The sequence below is a fragment of the Cibotium barometz genome, chromosome 1 (genome assembly GCF_041138505.1).
Source record: "Cibotium barometz isolate CiBa-2024 chromosome 1, ASM4113850v1, whole genome shotgun sequence".
NCBI lineage: Eukaryota > Viridiplantae > Streptophyta > Polypodiopsida > Cyatheales > Cibotiaceae > Cibotium > Cibotium barometz.
Genome location: NC_141046.1, coordinates 75,466,397 through 75,477,429, shown reverse-complemented (window position 1 = coordinate 75,477,429; position 11,033 = coordinate 75,466,397). Strand labels below are relative to the sequence as shown.

At 39.1% G+C, this 11,033-nt stretch overlaps 1 protein-coding gene across 1 annotated transcript; it reads right to left on the bottom strand.

Moving 5' to 3' along the window:
- Positions 1-3,801: 3,801 nt before the first annotated feature.
- Positions 3,802-5,802, bottom strand: LOC147642420 (uncharacterized). Its single transcript, XM_086779189.1, has 2 exons — positions 4,573-5,802; positions 3,802-4,480 (listed from the first exon to the last, which is right to left on the bottom strand). Exon 1 carries the CDS (start codon positions 5,145-5,147, stop codon positions 4,614-4,616), a length of 534 nt encoding a protein of 177 aa, XP_086635315.1. The 5' UTR covers positions 5,148-5,802; the 3' UTR covers positions 3,802-4,480; positions 4,573-4,613.
- Between the last annotated feature and the right edge of the window lie 5,231 nt (positions 5,803-11,033).

The window sequence follows — 11,033 nt, the reverse complement described above, 5'->3', positions numbered from 1 at the left end:
GACCCTCAAACGGACCTGGCTAATGCTGTCAAAAGTATGCATCCTACTTGGTAGAGTGCCACGTCTATGTAAGTTGTCTCCTAACCATTTGGCCATACTTGGCCCATCAAATGTCCAGTGTTTAAAAAACTAGGAGCTGTTGAGTGCCTGGGCACAACGGCTACTCCTCACAAGAGGGACCTTACGAAATAGAGCACATCTATCACCCACAGAACAACACAAGGGTGGAGCATTCATCAATGCTTTTCTAACAAAAACTACCTTATGGTTAAGGTCATCATTAAGACTTAAGGTTTTCTTATGGAAAATTCTAGGCACATGACCTTCCTGCTCTGCTAGCTATTCCCATTTCCTTAGATCCATCCATTTCTTAGTGATAATAGTGCTCTGTTACATCAAGGATCTCTTGGTTCTCCTTTAAGTCCATCCATTTCCTTAGATCCATCCATTTCTTAGTGATAATAGTGCTCTGTTACATCAAGGATCTCTTGGTTCTCCTTTAAGTCCCTAAATCTACCCTAAAAGTACTTTTTTGCAAGTAGAAGTCCTCTTACTTTTGCTTGTGGAAGTATTACTTCAAACATCATGCCGACCTGGTCGGCATCTCTCCATCCTAGTAAACCAAAGGGGGTTAAAAAGGGGAGACCACCAAATATTGTACATCATCAATGAATTATCATTTAACCCTACCATTCCCACAAGGTGCATAGTGCTTTCCTAAGCTTTATAAGAAATTTTACAAAGGGAATATCTTTAAGCATGGGAGAAAACCGTAGTCATAGGCTCTTGTTGGCTTTGTTGGCTTGATCTAGAGGTGCCATTTTCACTAGGGGGAAGAACCTTTCATTCTTGTAACAAGGAAAATTGTATTAGTTGCAAACAAGAGAGCAAGCATAGAGAAAGGCATTCTTTCATACATAGACTCCATGTAGAAGTTCTATATGCATGCATGCATAGAGGTATGAGTTCTATGTATCTATCTAGATCTCTATTCATACATAGAGTCATATGTATGTATAAGAGCTCTATCCATGTATGCATAGAGCTCTATGAATACATAGAGCAATATGTATGCATAAGAGCTCTTATGCATACATAGGGCTCTATGTATGATGTATCTTTATGTGGGCTCTTACGCATACATAGAGTGCTATGCATGTATGCATGCGTAGAGCTCTACATAGAGCTCTTGTGCATACACATAGCTCTAGAGCTCTTATGTAGACATAGAGCTCTAAGTATGCAGAGATGCCTATGCATGCTTGCAAGAATGCATTGAGCTCTATGCATACATAGATCCCAATGTATACATAAGAGCTCTAGAGCTTTAGAGCTCTAGATCCCAATGTATACATAAGAGCTCTAAGTATGCATAGATGCCTATGCATTCTTGCATGCTTGCAAGAATGCATTGAGCTCTATGCATACATAGATCCCAATGTATATATAAGAGCTCTAGAGCTCTTATGCATACATAGAGCTCTAAGTATGCATAGATCCCTATGCATGCTTGCAAGAATTCATAAGAGCTTTACGTAAAGCTCTTATCCATGCATAGGTTTCTATGTATGCATAGAGCTCTATGCATGCTTATTAAAGCTGTTATCCATGCATAAGGCTCTACATATGCATAGAGCTCTATGTATGCATACATTGAGCTCTATGTATACATATAGACCTATGTATGCGTAAGATTCTTATGTAGAGATCTATCCATACATGCATGCATAGAGATCCATCTATGCATAGAGCTCCACATAATATCTACGCATGCATAGAGCTCTATCTATATGGAGAGCTCTACATAGAGCTCTTATGCATGCATAGAGCTTTGTGTAGAGCTCTAATGCATAGAGCTTTATCTATGCATAAGATCTATATGTAGATCTCTAATGCGTGGATAGAGCTCCTATACATGCCATAGATCTCTTATATATACATAAGAGCTCTATGCATGTGTATAGCTTTTAGTATGCATAGAGCTCTATGCATGCTTGCATGCATAGAGCGATATGTATAAATAGAGCCCCATGTGTGCATATAAAGCCCTTATGCATAAATAGATCCCTATGTATGCATAAGATCTTTATATAGATATTTATTCATTTATTCATAGAGCTTTATGTATGCCCAATACTCTACATAGAGCTCAAATACATGAATAGAGTTCTATGCATGCATAGAGCTCTATGTATGCATAGAGTTCTATGTATGCATAAGAGCTTCATTTGAGAGCTTTCATTTATGTAAATATTTACATTTTAAAATATAAAAACATATTTTGAATTTAAAATTCCCAAAGCACCCTAGGGTGCAATAGCAAAACGAGCATGCTAGTGGAGGTCTCTTACCGAAGAACAAATAAAGGGCATTTGTGAAAACCCTAGCACGGAGGGGAAAGGAAGAATGGAAGGAGGAGAAGAGCTTTTAGGCTTCTTATATTACGTGCTATTCCCTCTTTTGCATCTTAGGAATGGAGTGGAAAAGGTGCAAAATCTAGGAGAATGAAGGCAATAGAGAAGTGAAAAAAATAATTAGAAAACTTATTTGCAACAAAGCTTAAGCAATAATCTATTTGTAAACCTAAAGCATCATTGCGATTAGTTAACAAGGAGGAGTTTAGGAGACATGACATATGTGTTTGAAAATCATACAAGGTGAGGATGAGATGAGGAGAAGAGAGAGAAAATAAGAGAAAGATACTGCAAGTGTGATTAAGCATTGGGAGGGTTTGAAAGCACTAAAAAGCCCACTATTTTTGGGTTTGGATTTTTTCAACAGGCCTCGCTATGGCGACGGAATAGGGCTTCCTTGTAAACAAGAGGGCAAGCTCCAATAAATAATGGGCATTCAGTCATTTGTAGTTTTTTGTTATGACTTCCTGCAGATGACAGGTTCACAAGGTGATTCATGACATGAAGAAAAAGTGCTTTGTGCATGTAATTGATGCGAACATGAGATTAGAAGAGAGCGTCAACAAATCACATTTATACATAAGCAAAAAAGTATGGAACCTTTTGAATATTTGCTGATCAGATATCCCCAGGCCGAAGGGTTGGTAAGTCCATTCTGTTGAAAGGATGGTAAGCTTGTTCACATTATTTTGAACTCGCATGTCACCCTTTGTTGTTCAATCTCCTGGCAGCCTTGAGGCTATAATATCAGCAAGCAGGGGCATGAAGACATGGGACCATCGTATATGATTTGAGATGGTAAAGAGTTACATGACTATGATAGCTGGCCTCTAGTTCACCCCTTCCACTCCAAAGTCCCCATTAAGGATTTCCGACTATATCCATCTCTTTCTTACTCAATACTGAGTATATACTGTCATGAATAAATTTACCTTTGATGAAGCCATGCTATCTCAATGAATGAAGGGCTCACAAGCAGTTTTCTAGGCTCCCATGAAATTTGAGGTCTGCCTCTCTAAAACGACTTACTGGTGTATCTGGCTTTTTTTCTAGTTAATAAATATATTTACTATTGGTCAAAAAAAAACTCCCTTCTTCTAAGATACCAAGTCTAAATGCCCGAAGAATTCAACTCATGGGAGGATCTAGCTAGCAAGAGACTGTTAGTTGATTACATACTGTAGGATTCACACTCCCAAGCTGTGGGTTCACACTAGTTCTGCCCTGTGACCTTGGTAACAAAAGAGTCCAATTATTTAAATATAGAACACTGAGCCATAAATGAAGGTATCAATTCACCCAAGGATCAAAAGCAGTATATGCACATTACAAGCCAACGGGTAAATATTTTTGAGTGAACCTAGCACACCACAGTGGGGTGAAGAAAAAAAATAATTTCGAACAAGTTTATTTTTTCATAGTTTCATCCAATTACTACTATTTTTTTTGACAAATTGGTCGAGATATTTTTTCTCCTCTCCTAAAATGAGGCAGATTTATCGAAAGTTGAGCAAGCTCCACAAAGAAGTAAACCCGTCAACCAGCTAATCTAATTTATCATCAACTCTAAAGTAGATGCGGTATTTAAAGGAAGCTACCTTTCTAAGTAAATGAAGTAGTAACACCAGTTCTCTATTACAATTCTGCCCCCAAAAAAGAAATGTAGTATACCCGCTTTTATTTGAAATCCAAAAAACTATCTGGGAACATGGCATGCATAGTCGCATGCCTTAGTTTCCCAATTTTTAAAAAGATATCTCTGCCGCTGCAAGAGTTACTGGAACATAAAACCTGAGATAAGGTCATAGCTCTTCTAAACAAGTTCTAGTGGGTGTCGAATTGTCATTTGAGAGTCACGGGGATCTTGCCTGAGTTAGACAAAGCCAAAGGCTTTGTGGCAACAATGTGGCGGGTTTGAGTCAGCTAATAAAAGCCCAAAACAATGGAAAGGGAGTCATATTTTACAGGGTTGGGTGGACTGCAACAAGTGGCAGCCCTTCAAAAGCTTCTTCACCATGGCTTTTGTTTTGTTTGTGCTAATCAAAGAAACCACCACGACGCCTCCTCTGCACCACATAAGCACACATGCACTTGTCCAGGTAAGAAAACACACCCAAAAAAAAAAACTGAACTTCCTACAAAGCAGCCACGGTTTTACTTTTGATTTTCCAAGGGCTTCTCCTTTGCTTTCTGATGGTATCAGTATGGTGGTGAAGTTCCTCCTGCAGTAGGTTCTGGGGCGCTATCTGGGGCTTGGAGGGGGCCAGGTGAAGCCACAGGTTCAGAAGCCACGAGAGGACCAGGGGGAGGGAAGTAAGGGGGGCTTTTGTAATGGTGGCCATGACATGGGGGAGGGGCATCATGCTTGGTGCCTGGCAACACAGGGATGTCTTGTGGAGGGGGTGCCTCTACGGCAGGGAGTGGGACAGCAGGGAAAGACCACACAATGGGAGGACCAAGTGTGGGGAACTCTGGGAGGGGAACAGGTGCTGCATTCTGATTGTAGGAGGGCATGGGGCGGGCGGGAGAGGACCGGACTACGCCAGAGAAGAGCTCCTCTGCAACTTCACCTGCATGTGCCTTGATGTTGCTGTAGCTACCATCCATGTCTTCATGCTTTAGTTGGGTTGAGGAGAGATGCCGGTCATAGAATCGGGCCGAGGATGGAGTTGAGATGGTGCAAGAGATGATAAAGATGAGGACGAGGGGGGGCATGACAGGGGAAGGTGCCATGGGCTAGCAACTAGAAGCAAAGCAGGCAAGAATGCGAGAGAGAAGAAAGCAGCAGGACCTAAGGCGGGCTATGGAGCTGGAGTAGAAGGGAAAATGCAAGAGTGCAAGAACACCAATAATGTAGTATATGAGAGAGAGAGAGAAGAGAAGAGGAGAACTTTTTAACGTCTTAGGAAACTATCCCAAGAGACCAAATTGAGAGAGAGAGAGAGAGAGAGAGAGAGGACAAGGGCCTGCTAGCCTAAAGCTTGGGCGGCAAGAAAGTAGGAGCAGAGAAGGACTGGGAGAAGAATTGGCTGGCAAAGGTGAAGCTTGAGTGGCAAGCTGGAAAGGATGGATCAAAGGACAAAGAAACCTTAGCAAACAACCCAAAAATGTAAGGAAAAGAGAAAGAGGAAGAAAGAAAGCATAGAAGGAAGGAGGAGGGTTGTGAGTGGTGGGTGGATAGAGGGAAGGGGGAGTTCCCACAGGGTGCAATGCATTAAATGGAGGAGAAACGTGCAGTGTTGCGTGTTCAAATGCAAAATGTGAAGGAATTGGACTCCTCGTGTTGAGCGAAGAATCCGAGTCCACGAATTTTGGCGGAGTTGAAAACTTGAAAGGCCTGCAGGAGACTTGGTTTGATGCATGAATGATGAATCAATTAAAACGAAGGTTTTCCCTGCCCCCCCCCCCCTCTGTGGGAACTCCACTAAGACAGTGGGAAAGAAGTGAAGAGGAAGAGACAAAAAGGAGAATGTAAAAGTGTGTGTGTGTGTGTGTGTCAGTGTGTGTGCGTGTAACGGTATATGAGAGGAGAGCCATAGAGAGAGAGGGAGGTTGAACCTTGGAGGCAAGCTTTGCGTTGAAGGAAAGAATGGAAGCAGGACTGACAAACGGGGCTTGGAGACTGTGTACTTTGGTATTCAAAAAAAAAAAAAACACACACACACACACACACACAAGCCTGCTGGCCCAAGTGCCAGCCTTGGCCTGCAGCACCCCAAGCTCGAGAATGTGTACTTTTTTTTTATAGTGGACTCCCTCTCAGAGACTCAGATCATGCACTCAAAAATGCCCCTCCGCCATTTGTGCCTTATGTAGCAACTTGCAAGCCAAGGCTTTTTCCTATCTTTAATTAATTAATAGACCAATAAGGGAAACTGTCTTGCAACTGCTTTAATTAATCTATAGCTGTGAATCCTCCATTAAGAAGGTGGCTTTAAATTTTACAACTTACAAGCGCTAGTTTTATACCATTCCGTCCAGCTCACTTACTTAGGAAAAACATTATCTAGAAGTAATTTGGTAAAAGCTCCCCTCTTTTCCTTAAACAATCCAAAAAAGATGGCATTCTTCCTCGTCAATTCTACAAAATTTGGCCCTGGAAACGAGACTTAACACAAAAAAAACTACCTTTTCTATTCCATCTCTTAACTCGTTCTTAATTTTTCAAAAAACGTTTTTCTCTCTTCAACCATCCACATTTCTTCTCTTCTCTTCTCTTCTCTATTTCTTCATCTCGATATTATCTTAAGGAAGAGTTTCACAAACCTTCCACGTGGCATGAATTTGGAGGTTCGGGAAGAGGAGGAGGAGGTTCGAGGAGGTTGGGGTAGAATTTGAATTTGGAGGTTGGAGACATGCCGAGCACGGGTCAACCGACTAGTGTATGTATAATGTAGTGGATTATTAAAGCTCCACCGTCTCTCCAAATCAAAAAACTTGCAATCATGCTCTTCATCCATTGACAAACTACCTCATGTACAATGCCACACCTTTACATGGGTTCAATGTGCCTCTGTAACCTCTTCATTTACACCTTAATCGCATGCTTCATTTGCAATGATTTGGAAGAAGAGAAATGTCAACTTCATTATGCCAAAGGCATCATTATAACCCTTGTCCAATGCATCCTTAGTCATCACCATTGTCTTCATCATCATTGATCAATGCTTCCATAAGCTCCAACCATGTGGCTTTTCTTTCTTCTAACAAATACAAAGTCATTATCATGCTCCACCATTTCTCTCTCTCTCTCTCTCTCTCTCTCTCTCTCTCTCTCTCTCTCTCTCTCTCTCTCTCTCTCTCTCTCTCTCACACACACACACACACACACACACCTTGGAATGGTGTGACTTACTTCGTACTTCATAGAAGAAAAGCCACAAAACCAAGAGATGAATGTGCTACATTCCATCACTTTCTCTAAATTTGTTGTTTAGTTGTACCAACTTACTCTAAAGATGAGTGTGTTACATTGCAAAATGCTTTTTAAGTTTTTTTGATCATGTGACAGGGCTAATGTTCATGTTAAATCATCGTACTACCTTCATCAAGTTTTTATACACTTGATTATTGCAAAAGGCTCCACTTTTACTTTTATAAACTTGAATATAGGAGTGGTATCAAAATATGATTGTATTGAAGTGTTCACAACAAACCTGTAACATTGGTCTTGCAACTTTTGTTTCCTTTTTGTAGAAGTTATGATTATACCTATAGAGTTTATCAAAGCTATGGGTATTTTAGACATATTCTACTTATTTAGAAGTATTTATGACCCACATAAAGGTTCCACCTAGATCTTTGAGAACTTGGGACCCCTCAGCTCTTTTAGTATGCCACCTTTGTGAGGTTTCTTGAACAAATAACCTTCAATGAGCCATTGGGTATCTTTCTAAATCCCCTTCATCGTTGGCACACACTTACATGGTCCCATTAATCATGTTACGGTACATAACTTTTCCCTCCAATCTCTTGATGCTTATGTAAAAGGCACGTTCTTTTTTCTATTTAAAGAACCTTATTTTAAATTTGCCACTTCCCCCCGATCTCTTGATGTTTATGTAAAAGGCACATTCTTTTTTCTATTTGAAGAACTTTATTTTAAATTCACCTTTTGTTTTTAATTTCTTATAGATCTCTCTACTAATTGTTTTAGCTTTTACATTATAAATCCAATCCTTATACATCCATAAATACAATCATGTGTGCTCATCATGTTTATACTCGTTCACCAAGTGACATATTTCTTTCACAATAAAGAACGCATGACCCACTATTCCAGGCATAATGAAATTTTGTATGCACGAATGTTAATGATTGATAATTTGTGACTTGGAGCTTAGTCCTTATTTACAAACTATGTATTGTGATAAATTTATAAAGTGGTCATATGCCTTCACATTTAATACATATCATTTTAATGTGGTGGGTTCATTAGAGTATTGAGTCTGGAAAGACTTAACTTTGAAATTTCAAATAAGGACATGCTTAATTTTTTGAGAATCACGTGTTATCAACTATGCATGCAAATGGGTATATTGCTTTATAGTTGAATTGGTAGAGTCTTGAACTCTTGAGCAAAGGCCTTGGGTTCAATTTTCTCACCCAACTGTAAAGCTAATTGACTTGTGGTCCTTCATTACCTATGGGCATGCTTCAATTTCTTGTAGCTTCTAGTAGCAAGGTTGACTGGGTGAGGAGTTATATAACTGAGAGCTGATCGATAGGATCTCCACAAGCTTAGATCATAAGAGAAGCATCAACAATGTGCGTACAAAATCAATGACTTGGGCTTTTCTTAAATAGCCCTCACATGGGAACATGAAAGATGAATAGGATCTCCACAAGCTTAGATCATAAAGAGAAGCATCAACTATGTGTGTAAAAAATCAATAATGGGCTTTTCTTAAATAGCCCTCACATGGAAATGTCAAAGATCTTAACCTTTGGACATTATTCATATCCACTATCTAATAACTTTAACTTTAGTTAAATAGACCTCACATGGGAATGTGTTAACTCTTTCCGTATATCTAAAATCTTTGCCTTTAGCCTAGGATTAGTTCACATTATAGATGGACATGAGCCCAATGATGTACCAAAAGCCAGTCATCATAAGCCTTATATTTATGGGTAGAGATAGGCAATGGCACCCAGTTATGTTGCAATCAGGTAGAGCCCATTTGTATACATACAATTTTTGATAATGTGAATAGGGAAATTCAATCATTTCTCAAGTACAAAGCTTTCTTCTCCTCTTAAGCTCTTACTATCTTGCTTGGTTGTAAGATGCATGCTCAAGTACATAGCTTTCTTCTTTCCTTAATCTCTTACTGTCTTGCTTGCTTAGTTGTAGGATGCATGCTCGTGAGTGTGTGGATGGAATGTAGGAAATAGGGAAATTCAATCATTTCTCAAGTACAAAGCTTTCTTCTCCTCTTAAGCTCTTACTATCTTGCTTGGTTGTAAGATGCATGCTCAAGTACATAGCTTTCTTCTTTCCTTAATCTCTTACTGTCTTGCTTGCTTAGTTGTAGGATGCATGCTCGTGAGTGTGTGGATGGAATGTGTTGGCTGTGCATGCTTACTACCTTGAGTGAGAGTGAGTAGAGAAGAGAGTGGTTTAAGCTTTCTAGTTTAACCATTACACTTTTAAAAGGATTACTTAATAGATTGACAGTAGAGGAAGGGCTTAACAAGAGGGATTGACACACCTCTCAACCTTTAGTCTCTTAATAGGGACTTCCATAATCCAAGACAAGTGGTCTAGCCATTAACACTATAGTTCCTTGCTAGAGTGTAAGAAGGTGCTTGACATGAATAAATGGTGCCCCATTGTCTCGGGGATCAAATTAGTCTCAAATGAGATAAGGAAGTAGAGCTATCATCTACTAAAAAAACTTTAACTATTCCCATTCTATCTTGTCCTTGGATGCAAATCCTTGGTAGAATGTTAATGAGATGTGTTCTAGAGTAAGGTTTGAGTTGTTTTGAGTGATTGTGTGTGTTGTTTAGGTATTTAGGAGTGGATTTGTGTGATTTGAATAGGCTTTCCTTCTAACCTTAACTTTTTTTGTGTTTTTTGTTGATTAAGTTATTATAGTCTTTGCCTCATGGGAGTGATGGAATGAAGAGCAAGCTCTCCCACGTGTGATTAAGATAGACTTAGGTAATTTCATTATAACTATGAGCATTAGCCTTTGGGTAATTAGAAAATTAGTGTACATAAGCATTTTTATATTTTTAGCTAAGATTAGCTTAATTAAGATATTAATCTTTGAAGTTATTATTCTTAGTAAAATTGAGTGTAAAATCATGACATTGGAGTATTGTTAAGCAACCCTATCATGTCAAAAAGCCCAAAGAACATTAAGAAAAATCAAAAAAGTAAAAAATCCTCAAAAATTTATGTTTTTTGCTCTCTATAATTTTTGGATTGTCGATCAAGATCTGGATCATCCAACTTCAAATCGTTGAATCCGCAACCAAATTGTTGACGAGAGCCTAAAAGTAGCTAATAGGGGATTGTTTATATAGTAAATGATCTTCATTGACACACACTTGAATTTTAAGAAAAGGGGTTGTCAAGGTTCCAATCAAATATTCTCTCATAAGAGAGGGCATAAAGTTAAGACATTTGAAAGTACATAGAAATCGGTGCTAGCTACCATCATCAGTGCAAAGTTAGATCATCGATCCCAAATCGAGATCGCTAATCCGACAACTTCCAATCCCAATCTCAGCTCAAGAGTTAGGATCATTGATCCTACTCTAAGATCATCCCAAAATTCACATCACTTGATCATTGAGTTAGATTGTGGGTCATTTCCTAATCGGCCAATCCTACCCTCGCATTGTCTATGATCCATATCACTGCCATTACTCAGATTGTCGATCCAATCATTGGATCATCAAGACATTGAGATGGTTATTAGTATTATAGCTTATTCAAATAATTGGACCATCAAGACATTGAGATGGTTAGCTTCTAGATTATAGCTTGTTCAAATCATTCAATATTCACATCGTCTGTAATTTAGATTATCCATTAGATATCTAGATCGTCAATTTGGCTGGATTCTCAGAGAGTGGAAAAACAAGAAATGATTAAAAAATCAT

Excerpts from the sequence above, each read along its gene's own strand:
- LOC147642420 (XM_086779189.1), bottom strand. The coding sequence starts at position 5,147 with ATGGCACCTTCCCCTGTCATGCCCCCCCTCGTCCTCATCTTTATCATC.